Source organism: Salminus brasiliensis, chromosome 7 (genome assembly GCF_030463535.1).
Source record: "Salminus brasiliensis chromosome 7, fSalBra1.hap2, whole genome shotgun sequence".
NCBI lineage: Eukaryota > Metazoa > Chordata > Actinopteri > Characiformes > Bryconidae > Salminus > Salminus brasiliensis.
The window spans coordinates 7,024,173-7,051,460 of NC_132884.1; the positions used below are offsets into that span (position 1 = coordinate 7,024,173).

Below are 27,288 nucleotides of genomic sequence, written 5' to 3' on the forward strand. Positions count from 1 at the left end.
TACTGTGTAATATGCCTTTCTGCGTTAAGGGGTTAAAGGTTAGAGAAGTGGAACGTTGCTGGTTCAATCCGCTGGACCTTCAGGAAGTGTGTGTGTGTGTGTGGGGGGGGGGGTTAAAGGAACAGAGCTTTCTCCTTTCTCAGCCCTCATGGCTAAGGTGCCCTTAAGCAAGGCACCTAACCTCAATTGCTCCCTGTGCGCTGAGTTGGCTGCACACCGCTCTGGGTGTGTGTTTTCTCACTGGTGTGTGAGTGTGAAATCAGCTGTGCTGCTGAGCAGTAGAAGCTCTAACACTCATCATCAGATACTCAGAAGAAAGAAAGGACTTGCATCAGGACCAGGGCAAAGACACTTGATCGCGATGACGTCCCTCTTAAAAACCATACAGTAGTAAAATCAACTAAATGCACTTTAGAAAGTCTGGACCAGACTGTCTGCCTGCCCTTTCCCCACCACCCACACACCTCTCTCTCGCTTCCGCTCTCCAAAGACAAAGAGCAGGAGGAGGCGTTGTTGTATATGTTGCCCTCTGTTTTAATTACACTGCTCCTGGCCTGCAGTGGGGGCAGGAGCATGTGAAGTCGGACCAGAGATCGATCAGCTTCAGCTGCAGCAGAGGCGTCTGGTGGAGGACCACCAGAGCGAGCAGCACAGCACACACTGAAGCAGGAGCGTCAGCACTAATGTGAGCAGCAAGCTGTAATAACACATTCCATTACAATCCATTACAACACATCACTGGATGCTAACAAACTAATAGGATTAGCTTCATTGACTTGGGGGAAGTAACTTAGTTTCAGCAGGTTTCTCATTCACTAAATGATGCAGATGGGACGTTTCTGCTGTAGAACCTCTGTAGAAGCTTGCATGCGAGAAACAAGCTGCTGAATGTGCCGGGCTTTACTGCTGCTTGTTATAGAAATACGGAACCACAAATTCACAGCAGACGCGACACGTGAGCGTAGTATGAGCATCTACGCTTCCAATCTCCACCTCCTTCGACATGCAACTGCCTCGGCCTGCAATATCAGCTCTTTTTCCTCCCTGTATTTAATAATGAAAGGGTTTTATAGCAGTATAAAACCTGGCAGGGCAGACCACAAGCTGCTCGTGTCAGCTAGCGCCATGTAGCTTCCACATGTTGTTAGCACCTAGCACAGGAGCTGCTCTGCACATGCTGGGCTAATATGATCAAACACCATGGCAACAAGAGTTGGTATCCGGGGTCATGCTGCTTCGCTATCAGCAGCCAGAGCCAGAATGAGCACAGCTGGCCATGTTCCCTCTGGGTGTGTTAAACGTGTTTCATGTTTCTTTTAGAGGCATTAAATTCTTTGGATGGTCACCATCACTGGGAGCAATTCTACTATTTTATTGGTCGATTTTTTATTAGCCAAAAAACTGGTGGAATAACCTTCTTAAGATAAGATCCTGTCTTTGATGGTTTTGTAACGCTGGCTCATCTACAGGTGCAGCTGATTAAGACTGTAGCCTCTACAGCAGCTGGCCTGCCCCGTGCCAGATGTGCTGCTGGAGGTGGAACAGACGAGCTTTACAGACCCACACACACTTGCATGCATCTTTACTCATACACAGATATATTCGCAATCTAGAGCATGTACTCCACCTGTATGCACAACTGTGTACTTTCAGATATACACTCCCGAGCACTTTATTAGGAACTAATCATTCACGCTTAAATGACCAACCAACCAAGACAATCATGCAGCATAATGCATAATATCATGCAGGTACAAGCCAGCAGCTTCAGGTAATGCTCACATCAACCATCAGAATGTGGAGAAATTGTGATCTGAGTGTGATGAAGTGTTTCTAGAACTGCTGATCTCCTGAGATTCTCAGCTCAACCATCTCTAGACTGCAGTGCAGTGAGTGTCGTTTTTTTGTCAATCAGAGAGGTCAAGCAGAAAAGCATCACAGAATGCACAACACATCCAGCCTTGGGGAGGATGAGCTACAACCAAGAACCAAGCACAGAAAGCTGAGGCTGCAGTGGCTCAAATCTGGACGGTTGAAGGCTAGCCTGTTCTGCTGATGCTCGCATATGGTAGGGTCCATGGACTCAACCTGCCTTGTTTCTACAGTCCAGACAGGTGGAGGTGATGGTGTAAAGGTGTGGGGAATGTTTTCTTGGCACACTTTGGAGCCTGTTAATACCAGTCAACCATCGCTTTCCGAATTCCACAGGCTATTTGAGTATTACTCCTCACCATTCATGACCACAGTTTACCCTGTATCTTCTAACAGCTACTTCCAGCATGGAGATGCACCATGTCCCAAAGCAAAAAGCCGCCTCACACTGGTTTCACGATCATGACAGTGTTTAGTTCAGTGTTCTGCGGTGGCCTTCACAGTCACTGAATCTGAAATTTAGTAGAACTGGAGATCTGCAGCATGAAAAAGGGCTGCATAATGACGACTCAACTTTAACGGTCTACATAGTCAAGAGTTTAGAACACTACAGAGAAGAGGAGTGCAGAAGAGGACAGCAGGGAAAAGGAGGATAGAAGGAAAGTTTTTAGGTGACAGATGGCTGAGGCTCTGTCCGCTGAAGGCAGTGCCCCCTCCATATAATAACACTACAGTACTAACAAAAGAGCTCCTACACCCCCTCCCAAGCCAAATGGGACCAAACCAGCCAGAAAAGCTTTCAACACAGCCAGCTGGGCAGAGACATGGCAATGCACTCACACAGGCACACAGGGACACTTGTTTTAATTCCCAACCAATGTGCAGGCATTAGCATTGCTACCATGGCTTTAGCATCACTACTGCGACTTTAACATTGGTATCTATGATGTTAGCATCGTTATCGCTATGTAAGCAACGGGGACCTCATCCAGCATTGCTACCGCAGTGTTAGCATCACTGTCGCAACATGACCCTCGTTACCACAGGACTCCTTTAATGAGTCATTTTGTGCCCCAGCACCTTTATATATGCTGGTCCCTAACTCTCCACTGTTGAAATGCCATTAAGAATTCAATGCATCCAGTGCTGGTCTGGCAAAGACTCTCCATCCTTCTCCCTACCTTTGTCTGTATCTGTCTTACACACACTAAACATTTTCTAATGGAAAGGCTATTCTATTCCTCTCTGTGTAATAAGAAGACAATGGACACAGATTTGGTAATCCCCAGTATAAGGTAATTAGTCACTGTTGGCAGCTCCAGCCCTTTGGGGTGCACTGTAATACCCAGCACTGTAGCCGACCATGCATGAACAATACAGACCAGCATCAGAATCAACATCTTAATCAAAGGGTCCTAGATGGCCGGCTCTAAAAGCGTGTCACTGCAGTTTGCAGTTTCAGTGTGGATCTGTGGATTGTTTTTAGTGATGGTATGTTTTGGAAATCCTTGATCCTTGTTGTTCACCTCCCAGTGTAAGAAGCAATCGGGTAAGGCAACGGATGTGGAGTGTAAGTGACACCGTATCCTGTATCCCGACTGTATTCTGGGGTTGCAATTGTAAATGTGGTGGGGGATGCTGTCTCTAGGAAGCTGACGACATCAATTAGAGGACCTCCCTGCCCCCCATGCCTCTAGATACTCTAGTCATCTAGACAGACTACACACACACACTTTCACATTATTATAGACAACAGCCTTTACAACTCTAATACCATCTCAAGTCTCAATCCTCATTCAACCCAAAATGTAGTAGCTGCTTTTAATAAACTGACCTAGCATAACCCTTCAAAATGTCTGTAGCAGCCAGTGGCCAGTTTTTCAATAAAGTATGACCCTTAAGGGAAGATTTACTCAAGGGACTTACTTAGTTTCCTAAAACTGAGATAATATGGTGAGGGGTTTGCTGTGTGAGTGAGGTTTTGCTGTGGTATTACACATGCTTTGCTGGACAAGCTGAGATATACAGACAATCACTGAAAGGATTTTACAAAAAACTGTCTTGAGTTACGAGTGTTGTCCTTTCCACTTCACCAGAGTTAGTGCAGTTAGGAACGTACCGAGCCTAAAGTGGGAATGCTACTGATGCTAATCTCCCAAAGTCAGTGGAGCATCACCGTGAGTTAATTTAAGGTAAAAATGGTACATAGTGTTGCTTTAAGGCCTTTGTCCTGCAACAAACTTAACTTTGTTTGTTTAAGGGGATCTTAAGGGGAAAAAACGGACACAGAGTTTTATATGCTGTGTTGACCTTATTCAGCCTGACCCGTTGTAAAAAAGTGTTTTTTCTGTGCTTGTGCTTTAACCTTCAGTTCAGGCTAATCGTCATTAGAAACAATGTCAACATCAACATCAAGAATGAGGAACGATTTTTGCCAAGTTACCTTACCAGAACGAATTCACAAGAGCGAACAAACTTATGGTTGTGATACCCTACGTGTTGTGCCCAACGGTCACCAGCGCTAACACCGGCCTAAAAGCTCAGAATATTACACATGGGGTCCAAAAGCACTTTTATACAAAACAGTGAGCAGTTTGTCATTGCTGAGATCAAGCCTAAGTTGATTATTTCGCTGATGCAGCTTCTGGTCATTAGCATTAGCAGTAATTCAGTCTGAAGGCTGTCGAGCTGATGTGATCAAAAGCCTGCTTTCTGAGTAAATCTGGGTAACTGAGAGGTGGTGGACAGAACAGTGTATCGTATGGAGAAATGGAGCTCTGCTGAGATGCTGACCCAGAGGAGAGCCAGGCTGAAGCTAATTAGAGGCTAGCAAGTGTCCTAAAGTAAAGTATCCTGAAAGAGGTCTCGTAATACATCATGTAATAATAAACAGCCATGTCATTATTTCCTTTGTTTTACTTTCAAACACACATATACGCTCACAAACCTCCCAGTCAGCGGGCAGTTAGCCTAATGCTTATGTGAACTCCTTATTGCAAATGAATAAGGGAATTTACACGTGGTGGGCAACTCCAGTCCTGGAAGGCCAGATTGCACAGTTCTGTTTTTCCTGTAACTTAGTCAACTCACATGTTAATCATCAGATGTCGTAGGTTTGTTAGAGCAGGGAAATCAGCAAACTGTGCTGGACTCCGGCCCTCGGTTGCCCACCCCTGGATAAGAGAGTAAAGGCATAGATGTAGTTTTGACCATAATTGGACACTATCACCCTCTCAAATCACCCTCACCCATACTATCTGTGTTATCATCAGTAGGCGATGGAAACGAGACGTGTGGTAGGTGGGAATATCTTGCACACGGCCTCACAATCTTAGCTGAAGTGAGGGAGGAACAGCGATGATCTATTTACAATGGCTCCTGTTAGAGCTGGGCAATATAGCAATGTTTTAATGTATCGTGATAAATGTTGTTACCGTGATAAGAATATGCTTCTCTAAGCATATTGAAGATACTGTTAGTGCTTCATAAACACTGATCAGCTGCAGGTTTCATTACAGACAGTGTAATTACACTGGTTTAATTAGATGAAGAGCAGCACATGTTGACTAAAAATCACTGTATTCAGTACAGGAGAGCATCTGAATAGTAGTTTATAAGAATCTGTCGCTACTGATGTTTTTAGTCTGAGATTACATATATTCATGTGATTATAATAGATATCGTGTATCGCAAAAAAAGTCTTTAAATATCATGATATAGTATTTTTACCATATCGCCCAGCCCTGGTAAACAGTAAATTCTTCAAGATGATTTGTTGAAAAGAGGAAAAAGGAGAAAGCATCAGAATCTGAACAACTTTGACAAGAACCAAGTTGTGATGGCTAGACGACTGGGTCAGAACATCCCCAAAACTTCAGGCAGGTCTTGTAAGGTGGTCCCAGAAAGACAACCAGTGAACCAGCGACTGGGTCATGGGCACTCAAGGCTTATTCATGTGATCCATGGAGACCCCACCTCTCAACTTACAGACAGACTTCAAGATCTGCTGTAACGTCTTGATGCCAGATCCCTTGTGGAGTCCATACCTCGACAGGTCAGAGCTGTTTTGGTGGCACAAGGGGGGAACACAATATTAGTTAGGTGATTTTCAATTATTGAAAGTAATAAATACTAAAGTTCTGATTAGGCTTAGCTTGTTTAGGTAGCCTGTGTTTGTATCTCTAGGGTCAAATTGAGAAAACTGTACTTGTGATTAATAACAATTATTTTGTTCGTCTTGTGTGACAACTCAAATGTTATGTAATTTATAAATACATAATTAATAATATAGTTACTTATGCAATGACTTCCAATTATATTCAGTTTAAATATGGAAGAAATTAAGGAGTTTTGTCTTAAAGGATCATTTTTCTCTATGTAAAAAAATCCCTTCTACCTAAAACACGGTACTGAAAACTTAGACTGGTCAGCACCAACAATAAATGAAGCTTCTAATGGTTAATCACCATTCTAGCTCAGATCACCCTCAGACTGAACAGCCTCTTGACATCCCCTCAACATCCCCTCAATCTTTTATCAACCTACAGGGGGGGCTTTTCCCTATTATCCAGAAGTGGTCACGCTAATGGGCACCAGGCAGGTCAAGACCATGAAGAGTGGTCAGGTTTATCATAACAAATTACAATAAAAGGCAATCAGCACATGAAGGGATTCACTGCTCAAATACACGGTTAAACAGAGGACAATGTAAAGAGTTCAGCACACAAGATAAAGAGGTTAACGACATTTAAATGACATCTTGAATATATGGCTGGAACCTTAATGGTCACATTTATCACAGCTAACAACAACAAAACCTACTGCAATTAATTCTACAGTACAATTCAGACCCACCTGGACTTTATGGCCTTTCTGAGAGGATCATGAGTCTGATATTTGTTACTGTAAACTTTATATACTTTATAACTTCCAAATTACTGTCAACAATTAAGAGGAATTAAGTCCATCTTAAAAAAATGGACAGTTATAAAGTCTGCATTTTTCTTTTTTCCTTAAAAATGGTAATAATCGGCCTTTTTGGGTGGCTGGTGGGGCGCAACTGATTACACCACTACCTTCTGGGATTTCATTCCCGGTCTGGGTGACTCTGCAGCATCCTTGAGCAAGACTCCTAACACTACATCGCCCACCTCTATAATACGAGTAACCAACCAACCTGGTAACGTGAACGTAGCCTGATCGTCATCAGTTCTAATCAGCACATTGAGCACTTGTGTTGTGAACTGAGTGTTCTTTTAATCTGTGTTGAATGAAAGCAACACTGTAAACAATGAATAGCGAACAGAAATCAGTCTCATCAAACAGAATCCAATGTTCTACAAGCTGTGTGAACATGAGACTAATCACACATAAGAAGCAGAGAACAGAGACATCCACTGAGTCTGTAGGAGCTATTCTCTGTTCTCCTTGTTTTCCTCTTCAGCCAAAGATCTTCTGAAAAGTCTGATCTTCTGAGCTCTGTGCGTCGTGCTGCTGTCTCTGAGGAAGCCCACAAAGAAGAGAGTCTCAGAACACCAGCTTTCTGTTCCACAGACTAAAAAAAGAGGAGCAATCAGCCCATCATCAGTCTCATCTTACTTCTCCCTCACATCTGTTAATGCAGCAGTATCCAAATGCCCCTGCTCTGCACTCTACCCTACTGCTATCAAATATACATGAGCGAGAGACACCGACAGGGGAAGGGAGAAAGGCAGAGAGAGGGAGAGAGTGACAGAGGGGGAGAGAAGAGAAAGGTTCTTCACACCCATAACCCCAAGTGGTTCTTTTGTGGCATCGTGTCTGTGTTTTGTGTTAGATTCCCCATGGGCCCTAGCTCCGCCTAGTCATTAGTGTTCCCACATGTTTCTCCTTTGTAGCCCTGCCCTCTCGTTATCCTCCCCAGGTGTTCCTGTTTGTGTCTTGCGCTCTTATACCCCTGTGTTCGCGCTGTTCGTTGTCTGGCATGGTCGCGGTGCTCCGTGTCGGCATTAGTTTTAGACTCTCTTAAACGGTCTGATAAAGGAAACAACGTGCACGTGCATCCTGTCTCCACAGCTCAATGCCAGAGAGCTCTGTGTCTGTGTCAGCAATGGGTGAAACTTAAAGTGGCCTTCATGCATTCTTTAGAAGGGGTGTCCACAAACATCCGGACATATAGTGATGATATACTTGCCTTTAAAGGGTTAAACTTGGCCTAACAAAAAAAAAAGACACATGTTGGTTTTATGTGCCACTTGACTCTCAGTCTGAGCAAGGTCATTAATGTTATAAGCAGTATCTGGAAGACGATACACTGGCAGAGGGTTAAATCATGTGTCTCTCTCTAACACACACACACACAGACACACACACACACACACAGACTGATGTGGAGGATGCAGTTCTCCACACTCTGATTTAAGACCTGTGTGTCAGCACCCATTAGAAGAGTGCTTCAATGCAACACATTAAGCTCATAGTTACATCCCTCTCTCCCTCCCTCTCTCTGTTCAAACGTCTGGAATCTGTGTCCCATTAATTTGGGCTATATGCTTAAAAATAGTGTCATATATGTGTCCAGCTTAGGGCTGGGGCAATGCATTGGCGTAATTTGCATACCGTGCGTCGATGCGTCAGGAAGAAGACCGCGTCTACTGAAAGCAGGGAGTTATCTGGAGCGCAAGCTGCACCTACTAACGTGCGTTTAAGGTACCCTTCAATACATGATGTCGTGCTTCTTAGCGCCCCATAGCACAGGGTCATCCATTCCACAACAACTTGCTACACACACACACACACATACTATATATATATATATGAATAATCTAAAAACATTTACTCTAAATGCGAGTGTTAAGAAGGAAAATTATTTCTCAAAAGTAATTAAAAAATCCTTTAATATTGCAATATTAAGGGAAAATAAGGAAAACTAAAGTGGACAGGGAGCAGAGAAATGAAAGACAGGAAATGTCAGAGAGCGATGGAGTTTCTAACCCTGTTTACTTCACACAGAAGAGCGTCACACTTGGTGTGAAAGTCCCAGTGCGTTAAATATCTAGTCCCTTCACTACCAGCCGACAGACTTCATCATGAAGCAGTGGTGCCTTGGTTAAACGACTCAAAACAGCAACACATAAACACTATAATCACCTTCCCTGTGGCCCCCAGAATGCAAGGCTAATGTGGACTCCCACACAGTCAGTCATTCTGGCTGTAATCATCAAGGGGACTGCAGGGGAAAGTGCCGGAGCTAAATCAGGAACCTCCACGCTGCTGTTTTAATAAGTAATGCTGTTAATTACACTGAGGCTCGGCCATTTGTTTCATGATAAGTACTTACCCCCACAGCCTGCGAGGAAGGGCTCACGCAAGCCAGCGAGCTAGAAATTCACCCTGGTCACTGAAACAATATGAATGGAGCTCTACGAGCAGGCTTGTGAAAAGCAAGGTCTAAAAAATCTTGAACCGTCAAGCGTCTAATTTGTATGTGGGGTCTTGCCCTAAATGTCATGGTATTTGATTCCTACAGCTGGCTGGGCTTCTGAGTAGTCGGAGTAATTGTAGGTTGTCTAATCGAGTTTCCACCTTATCCTTATCCTGGATCGGCATATGCCTCCTTCAATTGTTATGTGAAGCAAGACTGCGTCACTAATCTGACCAGCCAGCGTCAGTCCATCCGCAAAAGTGCACAGTCTAATGTGCATGTATTTCATAGAGGACGGTATTTAGATGGATCTTCTGCAGGGAACGAGGTAATACTTTGCCTGTCGGGGTGATAAGAGGATGGGATTGAACTGGAGTAGTAGTAGTTCTGTACGAATAGTACTGTAATACTTGTAAACTTTAAAAAACAATATTTTCTACTGAATGAATGAAAATATAATAAATATTGATATCAGCATTCGCTAGGCCTTTTCTAAAGGCCCTGAGGGTTATCCACAGCCTAAACCTCACAGACCTTCATCACTATGTTATCAATGGCAAAACTGCTTCACAAACCCTACTGTAAATACTGTCCCTGGTCCACTCTAGGAAGTTGTCACACGGATGCTTTCAGATAACGTTGACATTTTCCTCCTCGAAGGTGGTAGCCCTGGATTCGTCTAGGTGACATCCAAATGGTGAGGGTTCCCTGCTAATATGCCTATGACTTATCTGTGACGAGGCCAGGCTGTGAAAGCTACAAAGGGAAAATAATCCCCATAATAGCCTAATTCAGTGGCACAGTGCCTGCTGTGGATGCGCTAATCCTACTGTGCCAAATCAGCACCTCCGCATCAAAGAGCTTAGGGCTAGCATACGGCCAGTGCAGAAACACACACACACAAACAGGGTCACTGTCGCAGGTGGTGGGGTGTGAAGTAGGCCGATTATAGGGATGGAAGTGGGCAGTACATATTTTGCTTTGTTGTTGCACGTGAGCATATGAACTGAGAAAGGAGCCACAACTGGACCCAGACAGAGCTGATTTGAATGAAATAGAAGCTTAAAGAAAACCTTAAGAATATTTAACAATTTACAAAATTGAATATGTTGGAGTCTCAATTTGATACATTTTCAGTTTTTACCTCCAACTGTCTCCCAATTTCATCATTACCAAAGACACATGAAGCACTGCATAGCATTATTATATGCACACTTGTAAGAGAACACTAATTGCCAATTCTGTTACATTAGCTAATGCTAATGCTAATTGGCTAATTGAAAATCACCCAACTCGCTCGTTAGTATTCTTTCCTATCACGTATAATACCAGCTCTGATGTATAATAGCTCTAGCAGCCTGCAAGACTCTTCGATACAACTTGAAGACTAAATCAGGCTGTGTTGTCAGTAGCAGCCATCACCTGTTATACCAGCGCTGATGTATTGGCTACACGTGCTGGCCAGCATCACACTGAAGTGAAGTGGGTAGAGAGAAAGCCATATACCCATCCAGACAAGAGAGCAAGGCTAACTGTGCTCACTTGGGCTCTGGCTGCTGATGGCAGGCAGAATGTCCTGGACCAGCGATCCTCTGGTCATAGTGCCAGTGCCGTAGTCCGCTGGACCACATGATCGCTATTTATGAAGTGTTTAAAGATGCAATCCGAGAGCTCACCGATGCCTCGCAGGCGCCCCCCAAAGTCATATAGTGTGTACATGACATAATAGACACATCACACTGAGTGATGAGGGTATAGGTCCCCTGACCAAGGATGGCCATGGCATCACCAGGCAACTCTAATGGCCAATGATATGGCCAACGCTTAGACAGTAGTACAAGCTGTAAGCATCAATTTTAGGTATTAGCGCATTCAGCATTACAAAAGTGCTGTAATTTGAACTAGGGGTGCACCGTTCTGATACCAGGATCGGATATCGGTCCCAATACTAACACAATTAGTTGGATCAGGTATTGGATAATTAGTCTGATCCAAAGGACCGATCTAGTCACAGAATCCAATTCTCACAATGTCGGTGTTCTAGGCTTTATAACCAAGGATCAGAGTGACCTACAGACATCATACACATATCATAGCAGACAGCAAGACTCACTCTATCTAACTAGCATGGTGCCTTTGACCAGTCATCAACTATCAACTTGTCTTCCGTATAAGTACTACTAAATACTGTAATAAGTACTGTAACTTACTCTTACAGACTTAATAAATATATAAAAGCCCAGAGCCCAGACAACACTGTGCCGAGGTCCAGCACAGTTATTTAGTTCATTTTAGTGACCAATAAACAGAAATTTGGGTAATTTATATCTGTGTTAATTTGTTATAGTTTGTTTTACAAAGTTAGTAAAGTATGATTATGTCAATCCTGATGCCTTACGTCTGTCTTAGATGGTCAGGTATATGGTTTATTAATTCAACAATGGTATCGGATCGGTATCGGGTATTGTCAGATATGCAAACTCATGTAATAATATCTGTATCGGAACAGAAAAAGAAGGATCAGTACATTCCTAATTTGAACACACAGTGTCCCCTAACATGCTTGTCATTTTAGCTATATGTTGATATGTGCTAATCATGATACAACAATTTAACAGTTTATTAGTGATTGTTTTTCTGTTCAAGCCCTTACCGAACTTGATTCCCTTCATCCTACCATTATGAAATCCTCTCATCCACACCTCATCTTATTACAGAGGAGCTCCCCTGCCATTAAAACCTCACTTACTACTCCTGCCATTACTGCTATGATGCTTTTCACAACATAAGCAAAACCCTCAGTTCTCATGCAGTCATTTCCAGTGATGCTGGTTTCAGGGAATTTCCCATTACAGCCGACATCCATTTCTCAGTAAAACCAAATTTAGTATGTTATTAATGTTCACGTTATTATGGACAGTGTTTTTCATATTTCTCACAGAGGGCTGCATGAATTACAACAAGGCTGGATTACACCAAGGACACCATCTTTGATCTGCTAAGATTGAGCAAATTCCTAAATGGCTGTTATGTATCAGGGTGTTAAAGCTGGACTTTTAAATTGGGATTTTTTTCCTTGCACATTTTTATGCAGCATGCTAATTCTGGGGAATTTGCATGTAAACCATGTTTTGATCACTTTACCCCTATTCAGTGTGAATTAGTCTATCTGAGGAACATCTGTAATTGCATTTTACACATCAGTGATAAACCTCTCTTTTTTACTGTACGTCAGGGCGAGCGAGCTTCTAGCACGTTGTATTTTCTACAAACTCCAGGCCAAAAGCCTCAATTTCCCAAAAGGGTCCCAGAGTAAAGATCATCTTAACTGGTAGAATAGGAGAGAGTGTCCAATGTAATGCTCGCTCTACCATCTACCAAGAAACATAATTGTTTTACCACCCAGACCAAAGCAATGCTTGAAAGAGTCATCTGGAAGCATCTGTCATTTCCCAATTCAGTTCAATATGGTCACAAAACTGGAGTTAAAACTAGGACGGTAGCCGGGATCAAAAAACTTTTCCAATGTGAGACACATGATCACCTTTACATCAGTTGTGGCCAAAGGTTTGAATGATATCTTGTTTCTGTTCTGTTTCATTTTGAGATTCTTTTAACGTCAGAATGTTTCAATTGCAAATTCGGAAAGCGTTTAATAAGTACCAGAGGATCTCAGATACCTCAGCCTGGAGACGACATAACACGTAGCAGCAGCCAATCCCCTTAGTTTTCCCAGACGTGAGGCAACATCTGCCTGAAAAGAGATGTGATTCTGAATTCAATAAGAAACAAGAGGCAAGTCTGCCTGTAATTTTACCCGACAACGTCACAATGCACACATGGCAGATCAGAACAGTAATACACTCACTTAGTCCAGTGTGAAGAAGGCTATAGTCAATCCGGATGGGAACTGTAAACAAAGAAATGACCTCTCGACCTCATAGAAATTAAAAGCGTTTCCGTTCATTTTCTAAAATGTTTGTAGGATAATTGAATCATCAATATGTAAACAAAGTGAAAGAGAGTGTCCACAATCATAGTGAGAGTGAGAGTGTAAAGCAGCAAATCACAGAAAGTTAAAACATCAGTTGGTAATGAATACATGGCCTGAGATGATGGCGTTGCATTAGCGATAGTCTGAGACAGTGTGGCTGCTCAGAGGAGGCACATGCTAAATGGCACTCTCCCAGGGTAGGAATTGGAAATCATTAGCACTGCGATGAAAATGGGTTTTAAAAAGAGCTTATAGCTTTTACACAAACACACACATTCTAGAAAATAAATATAGCCTCTGTGTAACCTGTGAAATGCATGCTTGGCTATTAGTCTGATTATTTTTCTGATTGTGGCCCTTAGTCTTTCACTGGCCTAACTAAATTAACTGCAACATAAATCTCTCTCCATCATCTGCTCTCTCTCTCTCACATTCCCTCTCTCTTTCTTTCTCTCACCTTCTCCCCGGCAGCCATTTTGTATATCAAGGGGTGCCCCCGAACAAAAACAACCACCTAAATCACATGCTGTCGCCCGTTCTCTCTTATTGTCTGTCTTTATGTCCCCTCCTCCAATTTACACAAAAAAGGAGGACGCGTCTCATGAATGCTAAGCAGTGTGTCATGTCTCCATCAAACGAGGATTCTCACATGGGACCAAATGGAAAAATCTGAGGTAAGGATCCCGCACAGGGATTGGGACAGGCTAGCGTGTCTCAGTATGGGGTATTATTCCTATTGAGGCTCAGACTGTCTCAGCGATGCCTATGAGGCAAAGGCCTGAATAAAACAGTTGGGTATCACTCATAATAGGAGATACTTCTCTAATTAGCCTTTACACCAGAGAGCAGGACAGTGTCCTGGTCTGGTAATGACTAATACTGTCTGGAAGAAAAGCTCCTGAAAGTGATGGCTCTGAAAAAATCTCATTTACACAACAGTCGTTCTTTCAAAACATGTTTGGTGACTGAAGCTTGCTTCTTTGGTTCTGCGCTGAAGCTGTGAAGTTAATATGGCTGACAGTTAGTGTTACACTAGCTGCCCCAGTATCAGCGCCAATGCTCAGCAACAGAAAGCATGGCATAGAGCATAGAAAATGGGCTAGGTGGGTCCAAGGTGGGCATGGGCTCTGACTGGGTTTGTGCATGTGTTGTTACTGGGACCCAGTTGAACTTCCCAAATTTGTCCCATTGTTACAGCCTTGGCCCCAGTGTGCAGTGTACAACCCAGATGGAGCCCATGTTTAACCCCTCCCCGTCCCATCACTGATGTGGTAGGGATCCATATGTGGGGCCAACATGGAACCCAAACACAAAACGTCCCAGTTGGGCTACCCAAACAGACCCCACATGGGCATGGTACCCAATTGCAAGTTCTTCTTTCCAAAGTCAAGGGTTTCAAAAAAAGATGTTGTCCCCTCTTTGCTCAATCCAACATCCTCTACTCTCCAGAGAAGAATGTTCACTGTGAAACACTGCTGTGAGAATTTGATTGCAGTTCACAAACACCACTTAACCACAAGGTACTCTTAGGAGTTCCACTGCTCCACGGCCCAATACTGGGGGACTCTACCTCTCTCTAGCTGATGCTTGCTTTTGAGCATGATGGCTTTAGAATCATGTGTGGCTCCTCCAAAGCATCCCATTCTATTGGCAGTTATTCTATGGCGATCCATGGACACTTTTACACATTTAAAGGTACTGTACTTTGGTGTGTTCATGGTCTGACAATGGTCTAAAATCAGCTGGTCAGTAGGACACACACACACAGGCTTTGAATTATATCTAGCCTCTACTATAAGCCTGCTTCCCTCTCTAGTTTGGTCTAATGAGATTAATGCTACAGTATGGGATTAGCCTCAACAGATAACCCAGAGACTCCACTATTCGGGCTGGAACACATCAAACTGTCCTGTTGTGCTTAACACTGTATCTCACTGTATGCTCTCAATAAAGGTGCCATTGGTATCTTTAGTTAGTATTTGATGTATAAATGTTACATATTAAAAGTGATTTTGGTTAATTGTATTTACCACCCTGTTATTTTACCTCAGAATGAAACACCCTGATTATTTTCTATGGTGGACACATAAACAAAATGATGAGCATTGCTTTCATTGGCTGGTTTAATGGCACCGTGATGGCCCACAGGAACCACACAGCAAAGCCTAACCTAGCCTAGCTTATTCTAGCATATCTGAGACCTGTAACTAGACCACATTCCTGTTGTTTGTTGTCCTACTTTAGGAAGCCTTGTGTTACGCAATGCATTTCCAAGCTACAGCATGTTCCTTGTATCTTTTTTCCTTAATGTGTCCCCATGCTCCGGGGTCTTTCTGTTTTTGTCATTTCCTCCTTGTTTCCTCTGTTTTTGGATTATGACCTGTTAAGGCCTTCAATAAGCCTTACTACCTGCTCTGTCCCAGGCTGATTATTTGGCTACAGCTACCATCAACGACCATGACTTTCAGAGAAGTTCATTGTGTGAGAAGCCTGGATGTATATCTTCCCTTAAAGACAGCTTGAGGCTTCCCATGGATCCACACTCCATGAGCACTTCCTTTTGCTCTCCAAACAAGATAAGGTGGAATGATCAGTGATGTTGCAGTCACGAGACATGAGATACCCATGCATCAACAACAGCACATTGAACAGAGTGTAGATTAACATCCATCCCACACAGCCAGTGGGAGAAAGAGAGAGAGAGGGAGAGAGAGAGAGAGAGAGAGAGAGGCCTGAGGGGCTCCTGGAATATCAAAGCATACAGTACAGTCCCTCTACTCCTTTAAAAATGTAAGTGAGGGAGAGAGAAAGAGGAGACTTTCACAGGCATGGCTTCAGTAAGTTCCCTATTCAAAAGAGACTGAGAAATGACTGCATTATACCAGTGGGCAAATGAATAGAGCATGATGAGGGAAGAAGGAGGAGAACGGGGGGAAGGAAAAGAGGGAGTGAGAGAGAGAGAGATAGAGAGAGAGAGAGAGATCCTCAGTGGAACGAATTGAGGCGCTTGCTTTCAGAGGAAGCTGCTACTGAAAAATAGGTCACACATCTCCAGTGGCTGCTTCCCTCAGAACCAGTTGCGGAGCAAACACGAGAGAGGGAGAGAGAGAGAGAGAGAGAGAGAGAGGGAGAGGGAGAGAGAGAGTTCACGCTATTTTTGCTCTGACCTGGAAGCAGCAATTATCTCTCTCTCTGTCACTCTCTCTCTCTCTCTGTGTGACTCTCTCTATATATATATATATTTATATATATTGTATAAATATATTTAACAAGCACCATATTGTGATGGCTAGACGACTGGGTCAGAACGCCTTCAAGACTACAAGTTTTGTGGGGTCTTCCCAGTATGCAGTGGTCAGTACCTACCAAAAGTCCTCCATGAACCAGCGACAAGCCTCATTGAAGCCCAGCCTCGCAACTTACAGGACTTAAATAATCTGCTGCTAACATCATGCTGATACCACAGGACACCTTCAGAGGTCTTGTGGAGTCCATGCCTCAACAGGTCAGAGCTGTATTGGTGGCATGAGGGGGATCTGCACTATCCTCTAAACAGTCGATTCTCATAGACGGGATGTTGGACGTGGGAGAAATGAGCAGGTGTGAAGACCTAAGCTACTTTGACAAGGGCCTAATAATTCTGGGCAGACGACTTGGCCACTGAGTTCTGAGTCCCACAGCAAAGCTAGTTGGTTGTGGGTGCTGCTAATGGTGGACAGGGGTTAGAATGGGCACTCCTAGTGCTCTTGTCTCTTCTTAGACCCAAAGTTTCATCAGGAGTTTGTCCCCTCTTTTGCTGCAGTTACAGTCTCTACTCTTCAGTCTCTACTCTCTACTCTTCAGTCTCTACTCTTTCCACTAGATTTTGGTATCTTGCTGTGGGGATCTGATTGCATTCAGCCACAGAAGCATTAGGGGGGGTCCGGTACTGATATTGAATTATTAGTTTTGGATCACAAATATCACTCCAACTCATCCCAAAGGTATTGGATGGAGCTCCATCACTTCAGAGAACACAGTCCCAGTCGCTAGTCAACGCTTGCCAGTGGGCATGGTACCCATAGGCTTATGTGCAGCTCCTCCAGAGCTTTGCTGTGTTCTGCATATCAAGCTTGACATTGCTTGACATTGCAAACCTGTAGTGCAGCAGTTCTTGCATCCTGATTTTATTCTCTGCATGAAGAGTAAACACAAATCATCAACCAGCTCCACGTGGCCGACTTTTATTCCCCCCCCTAGAACAGAAAGTGCCTGTTATGAACCCACACAAACGTCATAAGTGGACCAACAGAAACAGTTCAGTATGAGCCTTAGTCTCAACTACTTCCTCTCTCTCCTCCTTTCTCTCCCTCTTTTCTTTCCCCCTCTCTTTCTGGTGGTTATAAATAGTGCAGTGTGTGAAGTGAGTAAGGTCGGGCCTGCCTGCGTTTCCCACAGCTAATGTTCCCTCAGAATGCTGGAGGCCCAAAGTGGCACGCTTCTGTCTGCCCAGGCTTTTGTGCTTATTTTTGGGTCTGTCCCAATTCTCCAACCCCTCTTTCTGTCCTTCTTAAGGCTTTAAAAAGCTTGCGCTTTCTAAACGGGGTGCGAGAGAGAGAGAGAGAGAGAGAGAGAGAGGGAGAGAGAGAGGGAGAGAGAGAGGGGGTTTAACCACAGACATCAGTAACCCACAGCTGAGCCACACCCGGCTCCCACGAATCATATGACACATACGCATACACATACACACACCTGATAAACATATAAAGAGAAGCACAAACTTTCATCTTGTTTTCAAACCTAATCTAAGTCTGCACATTTTAAAGGCCAGTTGCTTCAGCACCCGTCTACTGACTTCCTTTATAAGTGTGTTTTCTAGCCATGGGATTTTGGTTCTGTCCTATGTGAAGTGAATGTGCTGTAGTTGTTGTTCATGGTAACTGACTGTACAGTACAGAAGCAGCACATAGCACACAATACTCTCCACCCACAACCTCATACACGTCCTTTCACCCTTTCTTCACACTCTTATATCTGGCCCACACTACTGGATTTGGAAAGATTGACCCACGTTGGAAATGTGTGATACGCAGCAAATAATGACAGACTCTGCAAACCTTTTCCTTAGTCATCGGTCAGTCATAACAGCTTCCACGCTAGAAGGAATGCCCACACACTGTCAAATTAGTCCCAACTGATGGTTCTGTCTCTCAGAGCCTAGAAGAATTCATTACCAGTAGAAAACTAGATTTTAACATGAAAATTATGAAGCATTCTAGTGCACTAAAAGACAAAAATACAAGGGTATTGATACTGATATGGAATTATTTAGTTCATTAGAGTTCAACATCAAGATGCAAATTCATGCCAAAATCACCTAAAATCCCCTCACCTGCTTTCGAGACAGGAAATGTATTACTACTAAGGCTTAAAGGCTAAAATCATTTGTGTTCTACTGGCTCTACAAGGAAGTATGCGCTTGGACCCCAGTTATTGCCACTGTATCAATGTAATCTGATAATGCATGCCAGTGATTATGGTAGTCTACAGAAATCAACAGTGTTTTAAATCAGTTTCAGATGAAAACAAATATTTACCTGGATGTTGTGGTTGCTCATAATGATCATTTATATAAATTAACCTTTTTTGCATTCTGGGAAGGCTTTACACAAGTGTGTCTGTAGGACGTTTTGCCCCGTTTATCCAGAAAAGTAGTTATGATGTCAGACACTGATGTCTGCACAATGGCCTGGCTTGCAATCTTCATTCTAGTTCATCCCAAAGGTGTTCAGTGGGGTTGAGCTCAGGTCTCTGTGCAGTTCCTCCACACCAAACTCACCCAATTATGCCTGTATGGACCATGCTTAGTGCACTGGGACCATGCTAGAACATACTAGAAGGGCCTTTCCCAAACCGTTTCCACATAGCTGGAAGTGTACAATTGTCCAAAATGGCTTTTTATGCTGAAGCATTAAGACATCCTTTTATTAGAACTAGGGGGCCTAAAGGCCAACCCCTGATAAAGAAACTCATTGCATTATCCCTCCTCCACCAAACTTTACAGTGCAGTTAGGCAGGTAACGCCTAACTGCACATCCTTGAATTCCTGGCATTCGCCAAACCCACACAGGTCTAACAGACAGCCGTCTCTCCACAGAACATTGGCATTGTGCTTGGTGATGTAAGGCTTGCTTGCAGCTGCTTGGTCATGGAAACCTATGCCATAAAGCTCCAAGCACACAATTTCCATGCTGATGTTAAGCCAGTGGAGGTTTGAAACTCTACAGCTATTCAGTCAGCAGAGCACTGGAGACTTTTATGCACTATGTGCTGAGCTCTGTAACTCTGCATGGTCTGACACTTCATGGCTGAGTTCCTGTGGTTCCTAAACTCTTACACTGTTTAATATTATCACTCATAGTTGATCTTGGAATATCTAAGAGAAGAAATTTCACAAACTGATTTTTTGCAACAATGGCATCCTATTATACTACAATGCTGGAATTCAGTGAGCTCTTTGGAACCACCCATTTTTTTCTCAATGAGACTGAATGAAACACCTGAATTCAATGATTAAGAGGTGTTCAAGTGAGGTGAGGGTCAATCAAATGTATTAGTATACATTTATATGAGATTTCTTATATACTGCAAATATACCATACAGCTAGCGTTGTAGTCAATCTGTTGCCCCTCACATGTTCATCTATATACAAGTCAGCAGTCTGAGACAGACCCCACTGATTTTATTTCAGTCTGGCTGAGGGACTATGAGCAGGCCAGCATCTCAAGTTTTCGCAGATCTGTTATTTTTTTCCCGCCCTGGACAGGTGAAACCCAAGGCGTGGCTGTCACTTCAGAGCAGAGATGAGCAGATATTTAGGAAATGCATAAATAAAAATAGAAGCTCCAAAGAAAATTGTATACTTCAGTACTGCAGGCCTTCAAAGATACAGGGACAGAATGGGCAGACAGTAGGGTGAGTAGCACAGTCTCGCAGATCATTTCTCATAAATATTTATTTGACTGAATGCCCTAAAGTTAAACCACTTGGAAGAATAAGAGGTCTTTTATAAAGCAGAGCTGCAAATAACATTTATTTCTATAAACAGTGGCGTGAAAAGGTTTGGGCACCCTGCATGGTCAGTACTTAGTAACAACCCCTTAGGCAAGTACCACAGCTTTTTTAGCCGCTATTGGTCGTTCCATTCTTTTTGGTGTATTTGTGCCCATCTGTCCTTACAAAAAAGACTTCTACTTCTGTCAGATTACTGGGCCGTCTCGCTGCAATGCTCTTTTAAGGTCTAACCACAGATCTTTGATGGTTAGGTCAGGGAACTGACAGGGTACTGATATAACCTTCCGCTTGCACTTCTTGAGGTAGTCCACTGTAGATTTTGAGGGGTGTTTGTCATCATTATCCTGATAAAGAAGCCATCCTATTTTAATCTTCAACATTTTTACAGACAGTGTAACAGTGTATACTTCCAGAATTTGCAGGTATTCCACTGGCTGCAACACAAGTCCAAAGCGTGATTAATCCACCCCAGTTGGAGAAGTGTTCTTTTCATGAAACACTGCACCCTGATTTCTCCAAGCATACCTTTGCTAATTGTGACCAAAAGGGTCTGTTTTAACTTCATCGGTCCACAAGACTTGTTCTCAAAATGCATCAGTCTTGTTCAGATGATGTGATAAGTATCCAAGTTACTAGACTCTGCCATGAAGGTCATATTTGCACAGGGTTGCTGCACAGTAGAATAGTGCAACACCCAGCCCAGAATAGTGATCCCCAGCCTAGTTTCTTTTTTACACAAATTGTAGAAAATGTTTGGCCACAAGTGCCACATTTGTGCATGCTGCTGAATGCATATATACAGGATACCCACATCAGGGTATCATATTTTATTGTACATCATGTTGTATTTATTTGTATGTATTTATTTGTATGTGTTTACTATTCGAATCCTATATTGTCCATGAGGAAGCATATTTGACATTCAGTGATTGTCATCTCAGTTAATAACATAAATTAGTTACTATTTACCTGTCTGTTCATGTCTTTTGATTCAATTTCCAATATATCAGTGTGAACGTTAAGTGAAATCATTTTCTGCTTTCATCCAGAACAAGGCAACAGCACTCCAGATATGAACCTACTCTAAGAGAAGGAATTGTTGAGTGGACTTTCTCTACTTACATCCCTCAAGCCTTTCACAGTCAGGCATTAGGACCGCGTGGAGCCCCTGAACAACACACCTTCCCTCCTCTGTTGCCGTGGGGATTGAAGGTGTGGGGTGTTGAGTCACCCAGTCTGAAAAAGCTAAACTGTCAGCGCAGATGGAGAGAGAGACGGACAGGGAGAGGCAGAAACAGTAGACATGGAGAGACAGGAAGAGGTGTTAGATCAGGGTCACAGAATGTTGGGCTCAATAGGAAACACCTCTGGGCTCCTCTGGGACACGGTGGTGATGACACATCAGGAAGCTGGGAGGAGATAAGCATCTTCCAGAGCAGTGTTTAGGGGCTAATGTGCTTCACTGCTATGTGTACTTTCACTGCTTTTTAAAAATCCTGCCCCCCCCCCGGCAAGGGGCTGTGGGGGAAATCCCTAAATAGTGCAGATCCACTCTTGGTGCCCAGCTGTTGTAACCCTGATGATCCAAACAGAATGGGCTCCGTTGGTCACATTACAGTAAGACGTTCTATGAGCACATGTCTGCCAGTAAATTAAGAGAAGCCATGAGCTACAGATCTGCCAAAATCAAGGACAGCAGAGAGGAAAGGAAGTTTCATGTAGGTACTGGAACGCAGCCAAGAGCTGAGAGTTTCATGGCCTCATTCGGGAGAGCACACTTCAGCTAGGATGTCTGTTAAAGGTGGCCTACAGTGGAGAAGTGTATTTATCGTGGCATAGTGGAATAGTGAGTTCAGTACATGGAACTGTGAACCTCAAGAATGGGAACCCCACAAGCAAGGAAGCAAACTCTGGAGAAGCGAGTGGATAAATCTGACACTGGCCAATCATATTTTATAACATCTAAAACATGGACTACCTCAGACCTCACATCAAAGAGGAAACTAGCCTCTTCTGTGAAAGGAAAATAAAGTAGGGTAGGCAAGGCTAAAAGCTAACCTAGCTACAATCACTTTTCCCATCTATATTTACAATGTTTTTGTTACAGTGCTAAAAACAATGCTATGCTAGACTACGCTATGCTATGCTATGTGGCTCCTGTGAGCCATTGTAGTGATGTAAACCAGACAATTAAAGCAGAGCTTATCAAATTTTTCACAAGCTGATGATAAAAGGAAATTCAGCATGTTTCATTCTGAGGCTGAATGACAGGCTGGTAGAGCAGGGTCATAAATAGGGCTTTTGCTTGAGGCTGGGTGTATGTCAGCGTAGGAGGGCGTAAATAAAATGAGCCAAGACTGTAAAACCGCATCAAGTCTTATACTTACTTACTTACTTATATTCCTACATCAAACAACAAACAGCTTCAAATACTCAATAAATGAATCCTATGTCACCTCTAACTCAGGTTGAGCTGATCTGAAGCTACTTTCTGAGTGTCCTACATGATGAAGACAAACTGTCCTTCTGTTGTTTGTTCTGATCAATAATCAAACCATCGTCTTGCTTCTAGTCTGGCCAACGGCACTGACTGGTTGAGTTATGTTCATGTTGTCTGAGAGTTCAAGTTCAAAATGTCTGAATGTGCCTCTATTAGTGATGAACAAAAAGGTAAAAAAATCGATTGGGGGGGTCTTTAAATATGGTTTACCTCAGTACCTGTGATAACACCATACCAATGAAACAATCCCATGTTGAATTAGCACCTACAGCAGGGCTCTTCAATTCAACAACCCGTTCCTGCAGGGCCTGTGTCCATCACAGCTTGATTTCTCTGTTTATACACCAATGTTGATCCCCAGGATTGGTAGGTGGTGTTTGTGCAGGGAAGTCACCACACTGTGCTGGATACCAGCCATTCAGGACCTTTTTAAAAAAAAATCTGACCACTCTGTTCATTAGACACACTGGCCACAGCGAAACTCCCTCAGAGTTCAATTCAACACAAGGAATTCTCCTCTGCAGGGGCGTGTCGGCCCACCCCGTCCCCTGGGTGAGCAGTTTAACCTTTGACACTCAGCATGGCAAGTGTCTCGTCACAACAAGACCTGTTACTCCTTGACAGATCTGAAGAGCTGGAGGGGGTCAAGAGGACTCTGGACAGCTTGTGTGTGTGTTAATGCTAATGCATTCATTTGAAAGCAGTGAAGAGGGAACAGAAGCGAGTCTATACTAAATGCACATTCATTCCTGCATCCAAACACACACACACACATACACAACATGACTCACAGAATAAAGAAGAAGCTCTTGATGGTGGTCTTTTTGCTGTTGCTATGGAGTCCTCAGGCATAATTTCTCCCAGAAACAAGCGCTGGAAGTCGCTGTATGTCAGTAAAGCATCTTGTTAATACTCATTTGCTCACCAACATTGAGTAGTGCAGTGAGAATGGGGTCCCTATAGAGCCTTGGTTCCTCTCCTCACAGGGTTTCTTCTGTTTTGTTATTCTGGAGTTTTTCTTCTACTTCTACCTATTTCCTTGCTTATTTGGGATATGGTCCCTAAGCTGTCTTGGGACTAGAACTGCATTCAAAATCACCCCTGATCTCAGAAGTAGTGCACTAGATAGTGTGTGAATCATTTTGTGGTGTTGTTTTGTTTGTTAGGTTCTTAGCAGACAGTTTCTGGAGACATAAATGGTACAATTAACCAACTTTGTTCATCCAAAAGTGCCATAAAATACATTTATTTAATGTTTTCAACTACAAATGGAAGGCTCGATCAGCTGTGTGAAATTTAGCTGAAGCCAGGGTTGAAATCTGCTTTCACATATATTATAGAATGTGTCAAAGTAACATGCCTCATGGGAGAAGCAGAGTAAAGACTTTTTTAACACTCTGGTCCAGAGTCATCAGAGTCATCACTCTGCTCAGTATAGTGAGAACCAGAACACAGCAGAGCTAGCTGGCAAAAACTGCTAATGACCACAACACTGTTCTTTCCAGGAATTCAGGGGCCCTCACAGTAAGCACTCTACAAAGTTTAAATATGGTTGATTCCAAAAAGCGAAGTACATTACATAAGTCTTGCCCAATGTCCAATGATGCATTTCCAAGTTAGCCAGTAAAGGTAAATGCAGCATCCTGTCCGGCCCTCGATCGGTATTGGTGATCGACCGCATCAGTGTATCTTACACACTAATTGAATGAATGAAACAAGCTGTTCCTTTTATTTATGTTTTCCTTTACAGCTCACACAGAATCAACTTACTTGTCCACTGTGTTACTGTGACAAGCACTGTGACAAGAACATATTATACAGTTATTATTTTTGCAATTATTCCTGCCAACGCAGGAATCTTACTGGACAGTGCTACTATCCTAGCACGGCTAGCTGAAGGACTTATCTGGAATGCTGCAAGGCCAAGCCTAGCATGGAAAACACATGGGCAAAAATATTGAGACACCAAGCACAGTCATTATTTCTTCTGAAATTAAGGGTAGTCAAAAAGGTTTAGGCCCTGAGTGGTCCAGCGGAATAGGGCACTGTCACCATGACCAGAGGATCGCTGGTTCGAATTCCAGTCATGATGTTAGCCATCGGCAGCCCGGGCCCCAAGAGAGCACAATTGACCTTGCACTCTCCAGGGTGGGTAGATGTTGGCTTTCCTCCGAGCAGGTTGGTTGCCTTGGTGGCGTTGCATCGGCAGCAGTTCGAAAAAAGAGTCGGTGGCTGGCCCCTTGAGCATGTGGCTGTTTCGGTGGAGATGTGTGTGTGTCGGGATGTTGGATGATCACCGCCCCACCTCATCCCTAACTCCCCAACTCATCCCAACAGTACTGGATGGAGCACCAACCATCATTCCAGAGCACACAGTTCCACTGCTCCACAGCTCAATGCTGGGGGTCTTTAAACCCCTCTATGCCACACCTGGCATTAGGCATGATGCCAAAACGGTCATGTTTATCTGCTCCAGAGAGTCCTATTCTATTGACAATACCTCTCTACGGGGACTAGACAAGCTGTGTGTGTGTGTGTGTGTAAACTGAGTTATTAGAAGGGGTGTCCACAAACATTTGGTTTTGACATATAGTGTTGATGACTCAGTACTAGTATCAATGTGGTCCAGTGTGTTTTGGGCTGTTCGCACAGCAACGTACATAGCAAACCTGTATCAGATATGAAGAAAAAGACAGGACCTGGCCTACTTTTGCCTCCAGTATGAATAGGCTTTAGATGATTTTCTAGTTTTTAAAGTATCTTTAATACTCAACTTTGATACTGTTAGTATCGTCCCATCTCTACTGTATATAAACCCGAACTGAAATGAGCCCTACCATGTTGAGCTACTCACTAAAACAGACCGCTTAAATGGGCTTGTTAAAGCAATCTGACTGCTGGATAGCACATGCTCAAGGGGATAAGTAGCTTAATGGGAATGTCTTAATATGGGGGGACAGACTGCCTGTATGAGTGGCAGTGAATGCATTACAAGGCACTGGACTGTAGATGGTCTTCTTTTCTAAGGGCCTGACCATGCATGCTTACCATGCTACCACACCAGGTAAACCACCCCCCACCCCCCCCCCCCTTCTAAACAATCACACTAGCTGTGAATAGGACCGCGTATCTGATCTGCATTAACTGACATCCATCCTCTAGCCCAGTAACAAGCCAATGGAGCTCTCTCTCTCTCTCTCTCTCTCTCTCTCTCTCTCTCTGTACCCTGTATAGCTGATGCTGATACAAGGGCAATGTCAGAGGATGTGAAGGCTCCAGATAGGATATCTCCAGCCATCTTTTTTAGCACTGCTGGAATCTGAGGAGACATTCATGCACACACACACACATTAATCTCACACACTCCCTCTAATCTGGGTTCAGCTACACCCCAACCAAGCCTTAACACGACAGTCAATGAAGCCAGTGTCATCCCTGTAAGGATGCTCAAATTCACAGCGTTCAGTCTCTGCCACGGTACAAGCCCCCCACCCACCACCCCCTCCTCAGGACCGCCATCAACTCGGCAGCGCCACAGCCCTGTCAGCCGGGCTGCAGAAATCACACAAAAAGCCTTCTCGTCCATTAACACCTGGAAAACAGCCGGAATGGCAACGGCAGCCCAGGCCGGTGTGAGCAGAGGGTGGGTGTGAACAGATGCAGCCTATTACGATGCAGGCAGCTGCATTTGCACAGGTTAACCTGTAAAACACACCCTGACACCACCAGCATACCTTTATTTCATACACCCCCCACCCCCACTCCCACCCCAAACCCTCACCTACACCTCTTCCACCTCACAAAACCCCTCACACCGCACTCGAGAGGTCAGAATTGACAGCCTACCTCTGTAAAAAACGCGTCCATCTTCCTTCCTCAGCCCCCACAGAGAGGCGGCTTCCCCCCTCACAGATCACCAAATCTGCCCGAGCCTCGCGCGACGGATGGAGGGAGAGACAGGCAGACACACGGGTCCGGTCTAGTCGCCGGCAACCCGCATTCCCCGGTAATGGTAGACCGACAGCTGAGAGAGAATCAAGAAGCAGACGCCGAATGAGCCGTTTCCCCTAAAAACACAAGACGCTGGACATTCCTTTCCCCCCCTTTTTTCTCTCCAGCAGCCCTTCAGTGATGGTGCGGTTCCCAGCAGCGCGCTCTCCTCTGCCTCTCCTCCTCACCGCCGCGTGCTCGAGGGCGTGGCCTCACCAGAATGAATGAGGGGGCGGGGTATAACGAGCCGACCGCTACGCCCAATCACCCCCCCCCCCTCTCCAATCCCCTCCCCTCCCCACACCGCACACACACCACCACCCCTTCTCCCGCTCACTCTCTCACTCTCTCGCGCAAAAAAAGTGCTCACGTGAGCGTTAGCGCTCTGCAAAAGGGCCGAGAAAGTTGCCGAACCGACTCCTTCAAAACGAACCGGCACGTTGGGTTAAAATGACAGCGGATCAATTCCCATGTCT

General features: G+C 44.0%; 1 protein-coding gene across 1 annotated transcript in view; it reads right to left on the reverse strand.

The window, feature by feature from the left end:
- Nucleotides 1-27,062, reverse strand: part of myo10l1 (myosin X, like 1) — an 83,239-nt gene extending 56,177 nt beyond the window's left edge. The window contains exon 1 of the mRNA XM_072683616.1: nucleotides 26,669-27,062. Coding sequence (XP_072539717.1) covers nucleotides 26,669-26,689 — 21 coding nt within the window. The 5' untranslated portion in view covers nucleotides 26,690-27,062. The remainder of the gene's footprint in view (nucleotides 1-26,668) is intronic.
- Between the last annotated feature and the right edge of the window lie 226 nt (nucleotides 27,063-27,288).